This window comes from Rhamphochromis longiceps, linkage group LG8 (genome assembly GCF_057381845.1).
Source record: "Rhamphochromis longiceps isolate RC_006_pf linkage group LG8, R_longiceps_female_GT1.1, whole genome shotgun sequence".
NCBI classification, from domain to species: Eukaryota; Metazoa; Chordata; class Actinopteri; order Cichliformes; family Cichlidae; genus Rhamphochromis; species Rhamphochromis longiceps.
Genome location: NC_140564.1, coordinates 35,141,148 through 35,163,600, shown reverse-complemented (window position 1 = coordinate 35,163,600; position 22,453 = coordinate 35,141,148). Strand labels below are relative to the sequence as shown.

Sequence of the window (22,453 nt, the reverse complement as noted above, 5' to 3'; positions counted from 1 at the left end):
AGGTGAAGAGTAATCTGGATACTGACGCGTCACAGATCCATATTTAGATGTTTTTATTTCTCAGTGCTCACGTTTAACCATCGCTGTTACTGTTATTGTGTTGGAGCGACTCTGACTCACATCGATTCTTCTGGGATTAATAAAATATTCTGATTCACAACATCAAGGTGCTTTTTATAGTAAGATAAAGACCCCACATTAATACAGCGAAAACTCCAAACTGACAATCATATGACCCCGTATGAGCAAACACTTTGGCGACAGTGGGAAGGAAAAACTCCCTTTTAACAGGAAGAAACCTCCGGCAGAACCAGGCTCAGGGAGGGGCGGGGCCATCTGCTGTGATTGGTTGGGGTGAGAGAAGGAAGACAGGATAAAGACATGCTGTGGAAGAGAGACAGAGGTTAATAACAGATATGATTCAATGCAGAGAGGTCTGTTAATACATAGTGAGTGAGAAAGGTGACTGGAAAGGAAAAACTCAGAGCATCATGGGAATCCCCCGGCAGCCTACGTCTATTGCAGCATAACTAAGGGAGGATTCAGGGTCACCTGGTCCAGCCCTAACTATATGCTTTAGCAAAAAGGAAAGTTTGAAGCCTAATCTTAAAGTAGAGATAGTGTCTGTCTCCTGAATCCAAACTGGAAGCTGGTTCCACAGTTTGTCAGCAGCTTGTTGTAATGACAGTGATCGTCCAGCAGAGGGCACCACGTGACAGCAGGAGTCCTGAGCTGGCCTTCAGCCGCTCTACCTGCTCTTTAGTAACTTTATTTATAAAAGACACGAACGCTCTTTGTTTTTCTATGAAATGTTTTTTCTTCACTGCTAAAAGGTAATAAAAAATTCAGCTACGAGACAATTATTGCAGAGAAATACTTAAAAATAAAAAAACGAATAACTTTACAAAGCCCATTAAAGATGATGAGCTGATAAAGGATCATAAAGGAAGACTATAGAAGACAACATCACATAAAAGCACGTCCATAAAAATGTGGTTTTGAAGGAAGTGGCTGATTTTATGAGCCCGCTCTGCTCCAATTACTAGAACTTTATTTCCACAAACAACAAAACAGACCGACTGACATGAAGCGACCCCTGCAGCGTGCAGAGAGACCACAGCGCGGCAGCAAAGGTGCCACAGGGGGAATCGAACCGTGGACCTGCAGCACGCCGTGTGCACAGGACACATCACCACATTCACTCAGGAAGCTGCAGGCCTGCACACAGTGCTCCAGCAACATCCATCAGAACCACACCTGTCGCCTCCACCAGCTTCTGATTCCGACTCAGCCCGGGTCCAGGACTGGACTCGTGTTCCCACCTGAACTCCACCCTGAGAGGTCTCAGCGTCCGCTGGAGTCTGTGGTCTGAGGAAATGAGCGCGAGGGTGAAAAGTGAGAGAAATATAAAGAGAGCGGAGCAGTGTGAAGGCGAAGTTCAAACATGACATTTACAGGTGAAGGTGGAGGTTCCTTTATGATGCGTGTTCGAGGAGATCCTGGATGTTGTTTAGGCTCCGCCCTCTTTGCCTCAGAGGTCATAGAGACTGAATTAAAGATGTTATCCACCCCAATTTCCTGCTGATGAAGCTGGTCTCAGTGTGCGTCTCCCTGATGGGAAATAAAGGTGTGTGTGTGAGCGTTGGGGGGTTGGAGGTTGCCCCTGGGCTTCTTAAACATAACTCCGGCTCTGACACCAGCCGTAAATGTTCAGGTTTTAAACCCTGAAGCTTCAAGTGTTTCTGAGTGAGTGAGGAAGAGGAGGAGGAGCTGAGGCAGACCAACTTTTCGTGGCTCGTGTCGTTCAGCCTCAGCTCCGGTAACTCGCTGAAGTGCCGCCGGGATGAAGCGGCAACGTTTCCGTCCTCCGGTGCGCGGCAGAGAGAGGAGAGCGGAGTGAGAGCGTCTCCTTCCTCCCGCACGTTTCTCTTTGCGTTTTTTTCGCTTATCGGTTTGAAAACAGCTCGTGTGCACCTGAGTGACGCTCAGCCTGCAGCAGGAGGAGCGGGGGGAGAGCAAGGCTGATGTTTCACGCCGTGTGTTTGCGTGGATTCGCTTCTGCGGACGCCGCTGTGCTGACCCAGCCTTCCTCCGGACTTCACGCGAGGACCTGTGGATTCTTCACTTAAACTTTGTTCCACGCTGTCGTCTCTCTGGTCGTCTCTCATTGATCAGATGTTTCCTGGAGCTACAGCTGCTTCTGCAGGCAGGACGCTGAGAGCTGGTGAGTGTCTGCTCAGGTTTCCTCTCACTCATCTCCACATCTGCTCAGATGAAACAGGGAGGATGTGAGGTCACACCTGAGGACCAAACGTTTCTCCAGTTGCATCATCAGGAATTTTGTTTTCCTTGGTGGACCGAGGAACTCAGAGAACTTTAAAGACTTCAATGGGAAAAACCCGAAACTGCCACAAAGAAGGAAACTATCCTAAAACCAGAACTAGGTGTTTGCTCTCTGGTGAACCCCATCTGAGGAATTCAGGGAGACCCTGGATGTTCTTCAGTACATACTGAGAAGAAAGTGAGTGAAACTAACGACACACCTGAATTATCCTCCTGGAAGAACCTGCAGCATTACCTCAGACAAACCTCAGTGAGTTGCCAGACTCAACGGTTTTGAGGGAGGGATGTGAAGAGAGCTTCTCAGACACTGAGCTGAAACCACAGGAACTACATGACATCCCAGGAGGCTTCTGAAGACGCTGAAAGTCTGAATCTGAAGCTTCCTGAAAGTCTTTCTAATTTTTTACGTGACCCCCGAGAAATGCTGAATGTGGCAGAAGAAACAAAGTAAGTGCGGGTGTACCAAAGATCCTGGGTGTAAGAATATTTAAGAGTTGCTGTAACTGGTCATAGACTAACACTTTGACCAATCAGGATGAGAACTTCAAGGATCCTGAACATCCATAAAAACAGGAAACTCTGAGGAGGAGGTGCTGTGCAGGAACATGACTTTTGGAAGTCAAAACTTTTAGGTGCTCAAAATCCTCAAACACCCCAGAGGATTCGAAGAGTCGAGTTCTTTAGGAGAAGAAGGTATTCCAGTGGAACCTGGGGGCGTACCCCAGATAGTTCAAAAGAACTCCTTGTGGATCCCCTGAAGGACAGATGGGGACCTTGCGGGACCTCCAGTATGCCCTGCAGGAGAAGATCGAGGAACTTCGGCAACGCGACGCCCTGATAGACGAGCTGGAGCTGGAGCTGGACCAGAAGGACGAGCTGATCCAGAGGCTGCAGAATGAGCTGGACAAGTACCGCTCGGTGATCCGGCCCGCCACCGCCCAGCAGGTCCAGGCGCAGCAGCAGAACCTCGTCCTGCAGCCGGACCAGCACCGCAGCAAGCGGCAGGCCATCTCCGCTGAACCCACCGCCTGTGACATCAGCGACCTGTGCCATGTGACCCTGCCCTTCTACCCCAAGAGCCCAGAGTACGTAAGCTACCTGCACCTTAAAGGGTTAGCTCGTCCTCCTGCAGATCTGTGGCTCTGAATGAGGGCAGCGCTGCAGGACTGTTAGAGGTTTCTTTATTGTAGTCAATGACATGAGTAGAGCTGATGTGATGAGACAGACCGCTGCACCTTTACCCTCAGACACATAAAGGGTCATTTCCAGTCGTTTGATGTGATTATGCTGTTTGGAGCTGAGGTTCATGTCTGCTGCGATTCTTGAGCGAGGAACACAAACATCCATAACAGATTAATTTAGTTTTTGCTAAACGCTCCAGCTGCAAACACCTGGCTCACATCTGAATTATGAGCAGCTGTTCATCAGCCACGCAGACGTCCTGAGAACCAATCAGATTTAACTCTGTTCTCGTGACTGATGGGCTGAAGGTGCAACAACAGTGAGTTGTTTTACGGACTGAAGGCTGCAGCTTCGTTGGGTGTGATTAAAGCTGGAAGCTTAGACAGTTTGTGGGTAACACCACAGCTTCAGGTCCGTCATGTCTAAGGTGACGTATCAGCCACACAGCAGCTGTGACGCTGCGCGGTCAGAGCGCCGTGTCGTGGTTTCTTTGAGGAGAAAGGTGAGAGGAGCTCCTGCCTCCTGAAGCCTGTACAGGGGCTGATCCAGGATACCAGACCCTTCAGGCTCTGTCCTCCTGCTGCGTGTCCTGGTGTTAGGCTCACAGCTTTAGGAAGACCTGGACTTCACTGCTCTGCATGGGTTTCATATTTAGAAATAAATCCAGGTACAAAGTCTCTGCGTGCGTTCATGAGGCTTTTTAATATGGCGCTGCTGGTGCTTCACAGCACCACCAACCCTCCGATTAACACATGACCTGCTCTACCACAGACAGATTTTACTGCTAGATTACAACTTAGGTGTTTAAATAAAACAATTTTTTATGAAGTCAGGCATCATTCTGTATTTTCATCACTCTGTATTTTGGAAATAAGTTGGGACTAATCTGGGAAACTCCTGCAGCTGTCACAGACTGGCACAGAGCGAGTCGTCGCTGTAGCTTTTTTTAAAAAGCAGAATTGAATAAGAATGAGTAAAAACACAAAGATGTGAGCAGGTCAGTGTGAAGGGAGATTCCAAACGGGACCAGGTCATGCACGAAGTGTGGGCGGCTGTTTTGGGCCATACTTCTGTGGACTTTTAATTTTGCGGTCTGACATGAGCTAGGTGCATGTTGTTATTTTGAATGATGCTTCCTGCATGAAGCCGCCACACGTTAGCTCATGTTGTCATTGTTGTCTGGGACCAGGATGCACAGCATCTCTGCTGCTTCAGTGAAGGTCTGATTACAAACGAGTAGACGTGTGGAGCCGGCAGCACGGGTCGCTTCACCTGCACAGGTGGAAGCAGAGGACGGCGTGCAGATTCATTCTCCTCCCTGATCTTTCCTTTGTCATTTTCCACATTTGCCTCTTCAGCAGTGAGGAAGCATGAAGCATTCATAAGTGATGCAGTGTGTTCACCAGCTTTTCCTTCCACGGATGAAGTCGCCCCGAAACACGTCGACGGCTTTCACATCACATGATTCGTTTGCACGTGTTAGTCTTCATGTTGTCGTGGACACACGTATGATGAGTGACGATTGGCTGTTTTCTCCTGTTAACGGTGGGCAGCGCGTAGACGACCAGTTTGGACTCAGAGTTTTTTTGGTGCCTGCAGCACTGCAGGGCCTCGTCAGCCTCGCGCAGGCTGGCCACTCCACCTCAGAGGCCTCCAACACCAAACACTCGACGCGGTTCGGGAATCCAACCTGCTAGTTTAGTTTATCTGCTCGTGTGTGATCAGGATGTCTCTGACTGCAGCCACTCATGGTTCAGCTAAATAGATTAAAATGCTGTGTTTAAGTAACATACACAGAACTATTATATTCATAAGCTCAAAATCTTATTGGAAACATAACTGAGGTGAATGGTTGGCTGTAAAGTCTGCCGGGTTCTGGTGTGCAGGAAGTGGAAGCAGATGGATTTTCTGAATCAAAGATGGTCCGACCAGCAGCAGCGTTTGAAGGCGCTGTGAGTAATCAGATGCTCAGCCTCAGTTCTTCAGTTTCCAGGACACGTCACACTGCAGTAACCTTCGGCTCCCTGATGCGCCTCTGCCGCTCACACGTCTGTGTGTCGGCTCAGCTTTCCGCCAGAGAACCACCTGATGCTGCACTTCCTGTGCGAGTGTAGACATTTGTACCTGTAATGACTCAGTGTTTGCTCCTGACAGTTTCCTGCACTCACTCAGTTTGTGCTGGAGTCACGTTTGTTCTACTTTTAACTCTGAGTGAAGCTTTTTCTGGAAACAAGGTTTTACTCAGAGCTGCTGCCCAGTTTTACTTTTGGACCTTTATGATTGGTTACAAAGGTCATAAACAAATATGCAGGACTGCTTTCTTCCCTTTGTGCAACATCTCTACAAATGGAAACATCACATTATCTTTTCAGGAAGTCCTAAAAACTCCCTGAAAGCCTTCAGCTAATCCAAAATGCTGCAGCAAGAGTCCTGACAGGGACTAGAAAGAGAGAGCAGATTTCTCCTGTTTTGGCTTCCTGTTAAATCCAGAATTCAAAATCCTGCTCCTCACATACAAGGTCTTAAATAATCAGGCCCCATCTTATCTTAATGACCTTGTAGTACCATATCACCCTATTAGAGCACTTCGCTCTCACACTGCTTGCGCGAGATGTGGCTTACTTTTGTGTACGTATACATATATATGGACCAGATGGTGTCGCCCCCTGCTGGCTGTTTGAGAGAAGCTGCACTTTGGCATCAGTTCCACTTTTCAGACCTGAAAGCTGCTGCCGTCTTTATTTACAGGTTGTGGGTGGTTCCCACTAAAGTTGGTGTTTGCAGCACACACACACACACACACACACACACACACCTGACAGGGTTTCATTTACATCCCACCACCTCTCGCTGTCAGCGCCTGCCTGAGTGTTTGTCTCTGTGTGTTGTTGTAGAACAGTGTCACGGTGGAGAGTGTGTGGGCTGCGAGCGCCCACACACTCTCCTGCTGTCTGCAGCGAGGCTCCAGAGGCAGACGAGTTAATGATGAGCTGAGACTCGCCTGTCACAGATCTGCTGCTGACACTGGACTTTTATTTTGAAAGTTGTGTGTCAGGCAGGCTCGTCCTGTTTGTTCCTCGTTGCTGTGTTTGATGAGGTCGTTTTCATTGGCGGCTCTTTTCCTCCTGCTCCACACGTTTCTGCTGACAGTTGGATGTTTTTGTGTCACCTGCGTTTCCTGATGTGATGTTTCGTTTTCTCGTCCTTTGTGTTTGTGAATAATGATTATAAGATTATTGCTGCAGTCCTCAGGTCTTCTCCGTTTTCTTTCCTCTCTGCATCTCATCTCAGGCTCTGTGAGCACTCTCTGAGTTTGGTCCTTCTTTCAGTTTACTTCGGTTTTATTTTGAAAGAAGGGTCCTTTGTGGTGTTCTTTCTTTGTACTTCCTGCGCTCCTCAGCGCCCTGATCCTTCTCTGGGCTTGTATTTCAGGTCATTTCCTCACTCTCAGTTTCGCTTCCTCCTCACGTAATCGTCGTAGTGATCGCCTCTTTAGAGTCACCTGTGTGTTACCTGTTCCCAGTCAGCCAATCGGTGCTCTCACGTCATAATGTGCAGATTTGCACTCAGTAATGCTGCTGTCTGTGTTTCCAGATGATCTCCTTGTGCAGGACTTGCATGCAGCGCAGTGCTGCATTTCACTGTCACATGCTCATTTGATGTTGTGTGTAGGGTCACATGACGCATCCTTTTATGTGAGCATGCTCAGAGCCTGCAGCAGGAAGCCTGTGCTAGCCAGCTAACACAAAGAAAACCAGCTTTGTTAGCTGGTGTGTTTGAGTCTGCGTGTGTCCTCGGGCTTTACTCACCCTCGCTCGCTCTTTGTGTTTGGTATGTTTTCTGATAAAACTTCTTTATTCTGCCCTTTCTATTCTTCTTCTTCTTCTTCTTCTTCTTCTTTTTCCAGTCACCCCCTTTAGGGATCTGCAGAGCTGATCATCTGCTGCAGCTATTCCTATCCCAACATCCTCCTAGCCCTCTGCATGTTCTCCTTGTCCTCCTCTCACATCCACGAACCTCCTCTGAGGTCTTCCTCCTCTCCTGCTGTCTGCAGCTCCATCTTCATCATCCACTCTCCCTTCTCTGCACACGCTCAGACCGTCTCAGCCTCTCTGATTTTTCGCTCCAAATTAAACTTTTTTTGGTTTTAGTTGCCTTGAAGATGCTTCAGCCCTGTTGTTTCCACAGTTACAGACGAGTTTTTCTTTCCTCGGGGATGCTGAGGCCTGCAGTCATGCACCGGCTGTAGCCTGGTATCTCCGTGCTGCATCAGTGGGTGTCGCGTGGAGCGTCATGCTTCCCTTTCCTCAGACGGATCTCCATCAGGATATGAAAGTCTCCGTGTTTCCTCCCGACTCTTCCTGTGATGCTTTCGCCCCCTCTGGCACCTCTTTCGTTTGCTCGGCTCTGTGTTTATTGTCTGTGTTCAATTAAGTTTTTCTTTTTTTTCTTTGAAATACATTTCCTCACATCCTGCTGATTAATTTTTGTTCTTTAATTCTTTTATGTAAACAGTAGTTTGGTTCCTATCTCGTCACTTGTTCTGCTTTTCCTTTTATTTTCCTCCTCACTCCGACTCACGCAGTAATAATGTCTGCTTCATCACCCCCTCCATCCACTCACAGCGCTCTTTCATTGCTTTCCTCCTGAGTCCAATTTGCATGCAGCAGCTGGCCACTCATATTTCTTCCTTTGCAGATTCACCAAAATAAAACCCAGCTAATGGATCCTCTCTGTGCTCGTTTGACTGCCTGGACAAAATAAAACTGTCAGTCTAACGTTAAGTAGACCTTCAGGTGTATTTTTTCCTCTGTAATACAGTTATCTTGCATACATGAATGTTTTACAGTCTCGGAAACGTTGGCTGCCTGCACTGAATTTGATTTTGACCGAGCTGCCGCATTAATCTCAAACAGCTGAGGTGAAATTGTAGATTTTACACCTGCAGTTCCTCAAAGATCCACTAGATTTTATGACCGCTTCAGTTCTGAGAAACCTGATTTTGGTTTGACTTTCTTTATTTGATTTTCAGTCATTTCTTTGATGCATGTATCATCTATAAAATGTGTGTTTTCATCCATACAAGCGAAACGGTTTGCTCATAAAAGAGGGGCATATCTTCCATGGCTGAAAGTGATGCCAAGCTCCTTCAGCCTGTGTTCTCTCTGATGTTGAGCAGGGTGCAGCTCTACGAGGAAAAGTCTGATCTGAGCTCAGTGAAGTTCTCCCTGGTCTCAGTCACTGGTTTGAGGTCTGACTGAATGAAACATGAAGTTCATATTAGAGATGGACCGATCCGATATTACGTATCGGTATCGGTCCGATACTGACCTAAATTACTGGATCGGATATCGGAGAAAAATAAAAAATGTAATCCGATCCATTAAATATCACGAAAGCACCTCACAAAACTTGCAATACGCCGTAACTCACCTCAGAACGTTAGCACGTTGGAGCAGTATGCATCACGTGATAGAGCGGCTGTGGCATGCGGGACCTGCATGCGTCTGGAGAGCATTTGGAGCTTCGCTAGCAACCCGGCATTTCATCTCCGACAAAGTTATCCCGAGAGAAGTAAAGCAAGTGTGTAAGTCCATCTCTGAATGTTTGTAAAGCATTCCTGCGTTAAGCTTAACAAGCGATATATGGAGCGACTGCCTCTTCTTGCTGCTACTTCAGTCATGAAACTGCTTAATGATCAGCTGATCGGCTTTTCTGTCGTGAGTCCGTGTCTCTTCTTTGCTTTTGGCCCACTTTGCACCAGAAAGAGGAAACCAGCGGCTGAACAACAGCAGCACGTTTAAGCTTGATCAGCTGTTGTTAGAATGTATTTAATATTACTTTCTACTCGAGGATCTTTTTCTACGTAGCTGACGGCTGGTAACTGTGCAGGGGCGGATCTAGCAAAGTTTAGCCAGGGGGGCCGATAGGGCATTAACAGGGAAAAGGGGGCACAAAGACATACTTTTCTTTCTTATTCTCATTTAAAATGTCAAGCTTTTAATAATAATGGATTGCATTTATATAGCGCTTTTCAAGGCACCCAAAGCGCTTTACAATGCCACTATTCATTCACTCTCGCATTCATACACTGGTGGAGGCAGCTACAGTTGTAGCCACAGCTGCCCTGGGGCAGACTGACAGAAGCGAGGCTGCCATTTCGCGCCATCGGCCCCTCTGGCCAACACCAGTAGGTAAGTAGGGTAAAGTGTCTTGCCCAAGGACACAACGACCAGGACAGAGAGCCCAGGGATCGAACCGGCGACCTTCCGGTTACAGATACGCTTCCCAACCCCCTGAGCCACGGTCGCCTCAATAAATAATTATCTGACACCCAAAGTTTTAATTTGATGCAAAATGAATAGAAGTCCATTACTGTATATAGTAACTATTAATTAAGTCTAATATATATACCCTAGTAAGCTATAGTACTTTTTCCTTTGGGAAGGTACCATCTGTGCAGTCTGCAATTTTGTTGAAGAAAGATGTTGAATCTATTTAATATTTCTTGAAAAATAATTGATTTCTGTGCATTTTTTTTCACACTGCATCAAATTAAGGTTGATTACGTCGATTAAGCATCATGAGGTGGAGCGTGAGGGGTGGTTCCCCATTTTTTATTTATTTATTTTTGTTGTTGCTGGGAGTTGGAACCCTATTAGTTAGGTTGCTTAATATTTATTTATAAGTACTCTTTAAAATACCAGAATAGGGAGGATGGTGTAGGTTTAAGTTTATTAGATTGATCAGTATTGCTGAACTATGAAACATTTTTTTTTGCATACAGGTATAACAGAATAGCTTTAGTGTAGTTGTTGTTTTAAACTTGAGTATGAACTTATACAAAATGCAGCAAGATATTTAAAAAACAGTTTTGTTGATTAAAAAACACTATATCGGATTCATATCGGTATCGGCAGATATCCAAATTTATGATATCGGTATCGGTATCGGACATAAAAAAGTGGTATCGTGCCATCTCTAGTTCATATTGGAAATGTTGGTCCATTAGAGTCACATAGAAGCAGTGAGCAGGGTTTAGCATCAATCATCTGCATAGAAAATGACATTTACCTTTAATTCATGCACAAACCAGCAACTGTGAGACAAACAAAGTCAGAGGTCCTCACACGGAGCCCTGTGGGATGCCACAATTTGAGTTCAGAGCATAAAGTAAGAGGAAGTGAAGCTACTGAAGACTCTTCTGAAACAGTTCTGCTTTTTAAGTTATCATCATCCTCAGCTTGTGCCACGTTAAACCTTCCTCCAAACCCTCTAACATCCAGTAAATCATTGCCTTGAATTAAGCACTGTGAATTAAAATGCTGCTCTCTTTAACATTCATTCAGCCGACTGTTCTCACTGCGGACAGCTGGACATTATCCTCTTTGACATTTTGACACCAGAATAGTTTCCAAGCCATGTTTTAGCTCAGTGAGATGAGCAGCTGTTCTCAGAGCAGGAGGCGCGGGTTCAAATCCTGCTTATGGCAACATTTTCTTCAGTTAACACTTCAACTGTTTAAACTCTTTCCCACACAAATTTCAGCTTTTTCACCTCTTTTTAGCAAAACTTTCAGTTTTTCACTACTTTTCAGCACAAATTCCAGCTTCTTCAGCTGTTTTCAGCACAAACTTCAGCCTCTTTTCAGCACAGATTTTGCTGATTCACCTGTTTTCAGCGCCGTGAGATCCGGTGGCAAAGGTTCAAATCCTACATGTGACATTTGCTGCACATCTTCCCTCCTTGCACTCTCCCTGCTTTCTTGACACTCTTCAGTGTAGTCTTTCAAATAAAGCAGTATTCAGCAAACAGTTCAGCTTGTACACAGTGTTTTCAGCAGATAGTTCTCCTTCTTCTGCTGTTTTCAGATTCCACTACACGGCATTCACACTGCATTTTCGTTAGAAATGCAACTTTTTCTAGTCATAAATGAGCTTCACAAATTAAACTGAATTACTTCCCCAACAGATCTGATGAGGGTTTGGATGCTGTTACATCAGTCTGAGTGAGCTGCAGGTGTTTTCAGCTCCCAGCAGTTTACACATCAGCAGCCTTTTTCTGAGCTTGTGGGAGCCTGAGCTGTGAGCCGGCTGACAGCTGGGAGTGTTGGTTTTTCTCCTGTTTTCCATCTTTTTCCACTGTCTGTCTCTTTCAGTTTGTTTCACTTTAAATGAGCTTTGACAGGAAGGAAACCTTTGGCTTTGCTTTAATATGCTCTCCCTCCCTCTGTCTCTTTGGGCTGATTCATGGGTTTTCTTTGTGACGGCACTGTGAAGGAGGATGGAGCTCCTCTCCTGACGAATACACCGTATCTGACAGCAGAGTTCGTGTGTGGCACCAGCTGCTTGGAAAACCTGTAATTATGATTTGATAGTTGAGAATTAGCTTCACTTACATTGGAAGAGACTATCTTAATTCACATTTAATCTGGGATTTATTTGTCTTAATGAAAATGGATCTGTTTGGTAAACAGGGACCAGAGCAAACTAAACAGGAAGTGCGCAGTTATCTATAAATCCTGATTCATAAATTATCTTTAAAATGTACATGCTTTATTTTTAATTTTGATGGTTTCCTCACTGCAATCTGCTTTTATATGTCTGTTAATTATTTTTAGTTATTTTATCTTTTTTCATGAATTGTATTGAGATGCATTCAAAGTCTCTTCTAAGTCCTTTTTAGTACATAAACTAATAATTGATCAAAAATTGAATTACAGAAACCTGGTTGCAGCAGGATGATTATGTTAGTTTAAATGAATCAACGAGTCATTCTAACTACCAGAAAAGCACAGGCTGAGGGGATGTGGCAGCAATCAAAACCAGTCTTACTTGTTATCATCTATCGTCCACCTGGGCCTTACACAGAGTTTCTCTCTGATTTCTCAGACTTCTATCTGATTTAGTTCTGAGCTCAGATAAAATAATTATTGTGGGTGATTTTAACATCCATGTAGATGCTAAAAATGACAGCCTCAACATGGCATTTAATCTGTTATTAGACTCGATTGGTTTCTCTCAAACTGTAAAAGAACCCACCCACCACTTTAATCACACTCTAGATCTTGTTTTAACATATGGCATAGAAACTGAACATTTAACAGTGTTTCCTGAATATGATCAACCCATCTCTGTTTCATCTGCAGAGGAATGGCTCAGTGCAGCGTTCGATACTGTCGACCATAATATCCTATTAGAGCGATTAGAACATGCTGTAGGTATTACAGGTACTGTGCTGCAGTGGTTTGTATCATATCTATCTAATAGACTCCAGTTTGTGCATGTAAATGGAGAGTCCTCGTCACACACTGAGGTTAATTATGGAGTTCCACAGGGTTCAGTGCTAGGACCAATTCTGTTTACATTATACATGCTTCCCTTAGGCAGCATCATTAGAAGACATAGCATACATTTACACTGCTATGCAGATGACACCCAGCTCTATCTGTCCATGAAGCCAGATAACACACACTCATGCTTTTGATGTTGAAACATGCACAGGAAGTCTGAAGGTGAGGCCATCATTTGAATGAAAAATGAACATAAACCAATCGGAGAGAGAGAAAACTTCAGGAGTGGTCAAACCAGCTGTAGTCAAACTAAACTTTATAACATCTAAAAAGGTCAGGAGCACCTGGAAGGGGCAGGTGTATCACTTTGAAGGTCTGCAATCAAGAGACGTCTTTTCAGTTCTGAAGGCAGAGATCCACAGTAGCAGCTGTTAGTTTGTGCAATTACTTTTGAGACTGAATTGCAGTTTTTCCATATAGTACTTGGGGTCTGTCATATGGACGCTGCTGCTGTTGGAAACATTATGAATAAAAGCTGTGAGCTCATGTTCGGGATCAGAATGATTAATCAGCTTTTACAGACCAGTGTTTGCAGCAGGGCCAAAGTCATGGGAGAGGATTCATTTCATTATTTCCTGCATGGTTTGGTGAGTCTGAGCTTCCATCACTGTCATCAGGATGTCTGCTAAATATTTGTCTTCCTTTGCATGCATGCTGCAGTTTCACAGTTTAATATCAACTTTTATTGCTTACTTACTAAAATTGAATTTTCATGCTATTGGTACTTTTTAAAGCTGGCTTTACTTTTTGTTCTACCTTTGCTTTTTTCATAGCAGTCTTTTTAATGCAGATGTTATTTGTTCTATTCAGACAGTAACGTGTGGCTTTAAACACTTGATTTAAAGTTACGGCTGCTGAACAGCAGTTTGTCGTCTGGGTTTTTGCAAACAGCCCATCAGCTGTGAATGGGCTTCGGTTTTAAACACGAGAGTCTTTGTGAAGCCAAAGACTGTGAAACCTTTTCATCAGCTGCTTCAGTAAGCGTCCGTATGCTGCGATTAGACTGGCAGAGGAGCTGCAGCTCAGACAGATCTGTGGCGTTTCAGACACTTTCACAATCAAAGCAGAGCACTAAAATAAGCTTTCAAAGGAAGGCAAATATAAGCTTTAGAGGTCTTCTGCTGAATCTGTCACAGAGAGCAGGTGGGGTTTGTTCAGTGCTCAGCAGACCTGAGGGCAGAATTGCTGGTTTGATGTGTTTCTGATCACTGCAGGTACAATCCTCATTACAACTCCTCGCAGCTTCTGAGAGAAACATGGGAATCGGCTCATTCTGCAGCCGCTGCCCTCAAACCACCACAGGAGATGTTTCACTAATGTAGTAACTGCTTTGCAGATGATATTTTATGTAAAGAGGTCATTGTAGGAAACAAATGTCAGGCTTGTTTGGTTTCAGCTGCTCCGCTGTGATGACCTTCTGTTCAACTCTGTTTTAACGACTGAGTTTTTCACTCATGATTAGACAAAAGAAAAATACATATGAAGAGTTTTAGCTCAATTCAATTTTATTTATACAGCGCCAAATCACAACAAAAGTCGCCTCAAGGTGCTTTATATTGCACAGTAGATCCAGAGCGTCAGGTTTACATGTAAAGTCAATGTAGAAGCGCGATGACACGCGATTGCGGGTCCCGCGAAAATTCGGAAGCAGATTTGGCTCGCGAATAAAACCACGCGCGTCAGTTTTTGTTTTCCTTTTTTCTGCATACGTGCGTTTCGCATCTACCACTTGAGTTGGAAAAATCTGAACTCCAGCGTCAATTCGTGCCGCCACAACCAATCAGGAGCCTGGTGACGTGGCTCTGACCTTGGTCAAAGGGGCAGATCCAGCCAAAGCCCTTCATTCTTCATTCAGTATGGAGGAAAAGCTCATCAGTGCCGTGGCTAATCATCCAGAGCTGTATGATGCTAGCTGCTACTTCTGCCGAGACAGGAATAAAAAGGACCTAGCCCGCCTACTGTCCCACTATTTTCCCACTGATGTTCAAATACCTTTCCGCTAACAAGATAATGCGTTTATTCAGAGGACCTCTGCAGGAGAAAGTGGAAGAGCCTCAGGGACACATATAATAAGGAGAAGAGGACAGAGAAGGAGAAGAGGAGTGGGTCTGCAGCAGGATTGGGGAAGAGATGGAAGTTCTTCGCGGTCATGGGGTTTCTGGACCCCTTCCTCACCCCGCGGGAGACAAGCAGCAATATGGTGCGGACCGTGGAGAACTTCCCCCCCGAGGACCAGGGACAGCCCGGAGAGGCAGCAGGGGAGTGTCAGTCAGAAGGTATGTTTACATTGAGTTAATGTAGGCAGTTAATTTATGCGTGTTGTCAAATAGGAATATATTTTGTTTATTAATAAACAGCACACAGTGGTCCTGCTGTTCATCCGTCACTGCTTCGCTTTTTCGCTGGTTTTTTTTTGCACAGTACAGCATTGCATTCTGCAGCCTGATTGACAAATCTGCTCCGTGTCGTGTCTCCTGCGTTTGCCAAATTTATCATGTTTGGTTTTGATAACCATCACGTCCAATACAAAAAAACAGCACAAAAACACTCTTAACTATGACCCTCATTCGGAAATACACACCTGCACCGCGAGGGAAAAAGGCGCACGAAAGTGGCGCCGCAGACGGAGAAAAAGCGCGGCATAATACTTTTACGTTTTAAAATCGACAAAGGTTTGCACTTTGAGAATCAACTTGTGAGAACTGCGACTACTGTTGCTGCAATAAATGAGAGACCACTGTATATACTTTCTCTATGACTATTGTCTTCAACCTGTTAACATTTATTGTCTTGATAGAGTCAACTGATGCTGCAGCAGAGCATCCCCTGTTGCTTCTCCTGGCTCCCCAGTCCCTGAGCTCCTGCTGCTGCACCCACAGGTATGTTCAGCAGCACTGATAGCTTTTTACTCAGTGAGATTCCCTTGTAATCACCTTTACTAAATATCTACAACCAATCTGATTATATCCTGTTTTTTTTTCAATTTTGAAAATGAAAATCTAGTAGCAGCCTTCTTATTAATTTGTGTTGTTTTGTGCTGTTTTACAGGCCCACAGAGGAGGACGGCTCAAAGGCGGTCGAGGCACGGGTCCCAGGATGGTCCATAGGCAGTGGAGCTGGCCATCCTGGAGTCCCTGAAGTGGCCACGCCCGTCTCCAATGGAGCATTTCCTCCTCAGCCTTGTTCCTGCTCTGGAGAGCATGCCGCCTCAGACACGAGAATTCATGAAATTTCAAATGTATAAATTAGTTTGTGGAAACAGCACAGCTGTGTTAAATTTGGAAACATTGGACCCTAATGATCAGTAGTTTTCTGATGAGGCAGCAGCTCTCCAGGGCAGAAACAATGTTCTGATTTTTCTCCTTCTCCCTGAAGCTCTTCCACTCCAAGCTGGGTCCTTTTTATTCCTGTCTCTCTGTAAATAGTTGAATTTTATATATTTATGTTTAATGTTTTTGTTAGTGAATTTATATATTTTTTCCAATAAACATTTGTAATGACTCATGTTTCTGTTCTACTACACAGCAAATGTTGGCACCCGACTTGACACAAGTAGAATTTATTTCATATTATACTAATGACAATATATACTAATACAGTGGGATGCAAAAGTTTGGGCAACATTGTGAAAAGTCATTATTTTCCTGTATGAATTGCTGTTACAGTAAAAAATGTCACTTGCATATATCATATAGGAGACACACACAGTGATACTTGAGAAGTGAAATGAAGTTCACTGGATTTACAGAAAGTGTGCAATAACTGTTTAAACTAAATCAAGCAGGTGCATAAATTGGCAACACAAAAAAAGAGAAATGAAATGAATATTTAGTGTATATATCAATGTGTGTGTCTCCTATATGATATATGCAAGTGACATTTTTTACTGTAACAGCGATTCATACAGGAAACTAATGACTATTAATAAGGTTGCCCAAACTTTTGCATCACACTGTATATAGGAACATAGTGAAGACAAGTTATTTAAGAGAGTAAAGAGAGGTTAGTTTATTTTGGAGTAGAGCTCCATTTATTAAGAAAATTTTAAAAAGACAGGAACACTCGTTAGAGGTTTGTGGGTGGCTCTTAAAAGAGCCGTTGTGGGGAAGTCACTCGGACTTCAAACAGGCTACTCCTTTGGTTGCCAAGACACAGCTCCCTCCGCCGAGAAGTGGGCCATGAATTTCTCCCTCACCAGGACAGCCTCTCTGGAGGAGTTGCTTGCTGCTACATGACCCAGGCCTTGCAACGGCTCCACCACAGCAGGTGCCACACCCCTCACAGCAGGTGCAACACCCCTCATAGCAGGTGCCCCTCTCTCGTCCACACAGCGCAGAAAATTGTGGAGAACACAAGTTGCCTTCACACATTTCTCCACAATTTCAGGGCGGAGCTCCATGGAGCGCCAATACAACCTCCACTGTGAGGAGAGGACACCGAAGGCACCCTCCACTATCATCCGGGCCCTGGAAAGGCGATAGTTAAAGATCCTCTTCTTTAAAGGGAGGAGGCGTCCAGGGAAAGGCCTCATGAGCTCACGCCACAGCGGGAACGCTTCATCAGCCACAAAGACATGGGGCTGAGCTCTACGGTGTTCTCCACCAGGTAGAGGCTGGTCAGGAGGCAGATGGAGAGTCCCAGCCCGAAGAGCCTGACCAAAGGTGGAGTTGGCCAGAATACCACCGTCGCTGGTCCTCCCGTATCCCCCAACATCAATAACGCGGAAGCGATACCTTTCATCCACAACCGCAAGGAGAACAATGGAGAAAGTTCCCTTGTAGTTGTGGAACATGGATCCTGAGTTGGGGGGTACCTTCGTCTGGACGTGCTTCCCATCCAGAGCTCCACAGCAGAGAGGGAAGTTCCAGCGCTCCTGGAATGGACCGCCAGTCTGCAGTTGAAGGCGCAGCCATGAAATCGTCCACTAGACAGTACCAGATGGCCGTCGCTACCTGGGGGATGATCTGGCTCACCATGGACACACCAACTCGAAAACTGAATGCGATGGTCCTGAAGGAGTCCCCGGGGACAAGGAACCTGGACAAAATTGTTTAGAATTAGTATTATGTGTACTGCAGTTACAAATACATTATTTCAATTCCAAAATACTTTTGTGATGTCAGATTTAAATTACAAAACATAAATCTTACATAAAACATTTTGTAATTATAAGGATAATTACATGATATATATTAGATATAATGTAAAACAGTCTGTGGTGATTATATAACAAATATTCAACTATCCCAGAATTAAACCAGGTCTAAATAAAAAGGAGTGAGTATCACTACAAAGGTTAACTCACAGTGGTCCTCATACCACAGTTTGCTATCAGTAAACACTGACGGCATTCATTGATAGCATAGCACATCCATGTTAGCAGTGTATAAACGATAGTTTAGCATATATTACCACAGGTTTCAATAAAGGACTACCGTATTAAACACTTTTACTAACCTCAGGCAGACAGACAGGTGCTCTGCAGGTGGGATTGAGCGCCTTTAGTTGGTATCTAGGCGGGCGATTCTGGGACCAACGCGGGACAGCAGGTCCTCAAACTGGCCGAGTGAAAGACGGTGGTATCGCTGAAATCGGCCGTCATCCAGGTGCAGATCCTGGAGCAAGTGGTGAAACTCACCAAACTGCTCGCGCGTCTGCAGGACCTGATGGACCCAGGTACGGCGAGGACGGCCTTAACGCTGCTGCTCTGCTCTCCACAGTAAATACAGAAGGGAGACTCTTCAAACGCTAGCTCGACAGCTGCCATCTTGCAAAGATACCGTCAGGCACAACTTCCTCCGACATTTCCGGTTCACGCATGTCAAAATATGCAATTTTGAGGCGCGATTGATTTGTGTTGGACACGCGACGAGGTGCGAATGTGCACACGTCAAATTGGGGGCGTCTGGGGCGTTTTCGCTCATGTCTATCGTGTTCGGTGTGAGGATCCAGGATCACCTGGTCCAGCCCTAACTATATGCTTTAGCAAAAAGAAAAGTTTGAAGCCTGATCTTAAAAGTAGAGATAGTGTCTGTCTCCTGAATCCAAACTGGAAGCTGGTTCCACAGAAGAGGGGCCTGAAAACTGGGGTGTTGATTCATTTAAACTAAACATAATCATCCTGCTGCAACCAGGTTTCTGTAAGGCAGAGTAAATCGATTTGTTGATCAATTATTAAGTCATGTACTAACAGAGACTTGGAGGAGAGAGACCTAATATTTAATAATCCACATTTCACTGTTTTACTCTTTGGTTCAGATGTGGATACTGTATTGTTCTTTCTTTGTAATTGTTTATGTTTAAGTTGTTTGTTGCTGGTTTTTAGTTTGTTTTCTGTCTGTTTGGGAGCTGACACAGTCTCTATGGAGATGGGTTTTTGGGGGTAGCAGGAGGAGAGAAGCTGCAGAGAGGCGTGTAAGACTGCAACTCTGCTTTGTGGTCCCAACTCTGGATAGTCATATTTTGGGGGGTTTAATAAATTTGACATATCTCTAGAAATGAGAGCTGCTCCATCCAAAGTGGGATGGATGCCGTCTCTCCTAACAAGACCAGGTTTCCTCCAGAAGGTTTGCCAATTATCTATGAAGCCCACATCGTTTCTGGGACACCACTCAGACAGCCAGCAATTTAAGGAGAACATGCGGCTAAACATGTCACTCCTGGTCTGATTGGGGAGGGGACCAGAGAAAACTACAGAGTCCCACATTGTTTTGGCAAAGTTGCACACCGATTCAATATTGATTTTAGTGACCTGCGATTGGCGTAACTGGGTGTCATTACTGCTGACGTGAATTTTACCCTTATTTACATACATTTAACCTTAGCCAGCAGTTTTAAATTTCCTTCAATGTCGCCTGCTCTGGCCCCTGGAAGACAATTGACTATGGTTGCCGGTGTCTCTAGCTTCACATGTCTGAGAACAGAATCACCAATTACCAGAGTTTGACCCCCGGCAGGTGTGTCGCTGAGTGGGGAAAAACGGTTAGACACATGAACGGGTTGCTGGTGTACCTGGGGCTTCTGTTTAGGACTATGCTTCCTCCTCACCGTCACCCAGCCGCCCTCTTTCCCCAGCTGCTTGGGGTCTGCCGGGGAACAGCTAGTGGGGCCTACGCTATCTTCGGCTGCACCAGCTACAGGGGCCTGGCTAGCTACGGGTGAATGAAGGGTGCGAAGCAGATTCTCCAATTCAGTAATCCTGGCCTCCAGAGCTGCAAATATGCTACATTTATTACAGATACCTTTACTGCTAAAGGAGGCCGAGGAGTAACTAAACATCTGACACAAGGAGCAAGAAAGTGCAGGAGGGACAGGTGAAGTAGCCATGGTGCTAACGAGTCGGCTACGAGCTAAGCTAAGCTAGCGAAACAGTACAGAGACAGTGAGTGAATACTTTGGCTATAACTTAGGTAGTGAGTACACAGAAAGTGTGCTTCTGATAAGCACGTGAAGATTGTAATATGAAAAAAGAATGTTTCTAACAGTTCTTAATTAAATTGCTAAGCAGATAAGCTACTCAGAAACACCACTGTGTTTGAGCGAGCGAACACCAAGTGACAAGGCCACTGGTTTTTAAAGCAACTTTTGAATCAAATAATCATCAGATGAGTCATAAGTGAAACAACCGTGAGGTTCAACCATAATATTTGCATGATTCATACTTAAGCCTTCGATAATCGCAGCGGTTCGGAGACTAATTTAAGCCCTGTGGTGCTTCTGTATTCTAACTCTGTATTTCTGCATGAAAAATGAGAAAAACTTGGTAGGACATCAGCGCACAGGCAGTTTATTTTGCACATAAAGATTGAGACCTCTATCCCGTCCAGAGAGGTGTGCATGCAGGTGATACCGACTTTGAGACGCACAGGTGTTTGCTCTTATCCTCCAAACATAGCGGCGCAGATACATTTCCCCTGATAATGAGGAGGCGTGTAGGATAAAGGTATACTCGTGAAAGTAGAATAAGGACTTACTTACTGACCTGTTGTCCTCTCTCCTCCTCTCAGATCGAAGGAGCTGATAAAGGAGGCCATCTTGGACAATGACTTCATGAAGAACCTGGAGCTGTCTCAGATTCAGGAGATCGTGGACTGCATGTACCCGGTGGATTATGGGAAGGACTCGTGCATCATTAAAGAGGGTGACGTGGGCTCGCTGGTGTTTGTGATGGAAGGTGAGGAACCCACGGTTTGGTTTTCTGTCACTCTTCAGGATCTATTTATTTATTTCTCTGTCAGCAGTTATTTTTAAAGCGAGGTATTTCTGGCAGAAATTTCTCTTTTCAAGAACTTTTCAGGTTTGGGGAATTTGGGGAAAATTCTGGGTGAAAAACTACTTTTGATCTGAGGTGAGGGGACTTTTGAACCAGGCCGTGCAGCTTGTTGCCACTCAGGTCTGTTCTGGTTGTTAGACTTTCCTGTGTCATTTTTTTTGTCCTGAGAGTTTATCAGATGTTTCTTTTTTGCTGGTTCTTAAAGAACTTGATGTTTTTCCTTGAACGAATAAAAACTGTGCATTTTGAGCTGTAGTTGTAGTGCAATGCTCATTGTGAGCATCTTTGAATGTGTGGTTGGTGACAGACAGCACCTCTCCTCACTCCGAAGCTTTTTTTAAAGGAACTGTCTCACATTAGATAATACAAATCTCATCTCTAGAAGAAGCCGACCCTTCAGGTTTGCTTTAACGATCGTGTTTCTCCAAACTAAACCTGCCATTGTGCCTCTGAGACCATCGGTGGGTGAATGAAAGTTTGTAAAGAGGTTTGAAGACGAGAACACTGAGCCAAACCTTTGGAGACACAGAAACATGAAAAAGTTCATTACGGCGGCTCGTGAGGAAATCGTTTATCACTACACGAGAAATAGGATTCCAGCTTTCAGCTTCTTGAAATAAATAATTATGGAACTCATTTATTCTTTAATGACTACATTTCCTCCAATGAGCTGAGGAGTGAATAATTTCACAGGTCTTCTGTGTGGCGGTGAATTCATGAAGTGTAGCGACATGGAAACTCCTTAACAAGCGGTATCTCAGAGTTCCGTGACATTTCCGCCTGAAGTTTCCCAGAGCGCCGTTCGACCTTCAGGATGTACTTTGCTCGGCCGCCGGGAACATGTCAGAGCAGCGCGGCATTGCGTAACGTGTCAGAGCGCCTGAAGGCTTTCACCTCCACTCTGCTGCTGGTTTCCCTGCTGCCTTCACACCACACACTACTTCTGCTGCTGTGAGGAAGAGGAGCACTCAAACACAACATTTTTCTGCTTGTGGAAAAAAAAAATCACAAAAATCGTCCTGTAGGTAAAAAGTAACTTAGTGCGGTCACAAAGATGAATGACAGTGTGTCTGAACAGCCAATCAGTGAGCAAACGGCAGAAAAGAAAGAGAGGAACGAAGAATGATGGGAACGTGTCGGCACGAGTTCACTGCTCACAAGAACTGTGACATCACTACAGCCACATCACCAACTATAACTAACTAAGTAACTAAGTAACGAAGTAACTAACTAACTAACTAACTAACTAACTAACTAACTAACCTGTGAATCAACTGCTGGAAAACGACAGGACAGGAAATAAA

General features: G+C 44.9%; 3 protein-coding genes across 3 annotated transcripts; 2 read left to right on the top strand and 1 right to left on the bottom strand.

Annotated features, from left to right (window-relative positions):
* Positions 1-1,243: 1,243 nt before the first annotated feature.
* LOC146664392 (cGMP-dependent protein kinase egl-4-like) lies at positions 1,244-21,454 on the top strand. The gene is made up of 2 exons (XM_085417270.1): positions 1,244-3,428; positions 20,884-21,454. The coding sequence occupies exons 1-2, from the start codon at positions 3,109-3,111 to the stop codon at positions 21,125-21,127; spliced, it is 564 nt and encodes a 187-aa protein (XP_085273396.1). The 5' UTR covers positions 1,244-3,108; the 3' UTR covers positions 21,128-21,454.
* Positions 15,027-16,121, top strand: LOC146664394 (uncharacterized). Its single transcript, XM_085417271.1, has 3 exons — positions 15,027-15,153; positions 15,675-15,756; positions 15,926-16,121. The coding sequence occupies exons 1-3, from the start codon at positions 15,027-15,029 to the stop codon at positions 16,119-16,121; spliced, it is 405 nt and encodes a 134-aa protein (XP_085273397.1).
* On the bottom strand, positions 17,007-17,908 carry LOC146664393 (uncharacterized). The gene has a single exon (XM_085417269.1). It carries the CDS (start codon positions 17,667-17,669, stop codon positions 17,007-17,009), a length of 663 nt encoding a protein of 220 aa, XP_085273395.1. The 5' UTR covers positions 17,670-17,908.
* Positions 21,455-22,453: the final 999 nt, after the last annotated feature.

Bases quoted from the DNA above. Each gene is read 5' to 3' on its own strand.
- LOC146664393 (XM_085417269.1), bottom strand. From the start codon at position 17,669: ATGTTCCACAACTACAAGGGAACTTTCTCCATTGTTCTCCTTGCGGTT.
- LOC146664394 (XM_085417271.1), top strand. From the start codon at position 15,027: ATGGGGTTTCTGGACCCCTTCCTCACCCCGCGGGAGACAAGCAGCAAT. The intron at 15,154-15,674 runs GTATGTTTACAT...TTGTCTTGATAG, and splicing joins AGGGGAGTGTCAGTCAGAAG to AGTCAACTGATGCTGCAGCA. The intron at 15,757-15,925 runs GTATGTTCAGCA...GCTGTTTTACAG, and splicing joins TCCTGCTGCTGCACCCACAG to GCCCACAGAGGAGGACGGCT.
- LOC146664392 (XM_085417270.1), top strand. From the start codon at position 3,109: ATGGGGACCTTGCGGGACCTCCAGTATGCCCTGCAGGAGAAGATCGAG. The intron at 3,429-20,883 runs GTACGTAAGCTA...TCCTCCTCTCAG, and splicing joins TTCTACCCCAAGAGCCCAGA to ATCGAAGGAGCTGATAAAGG.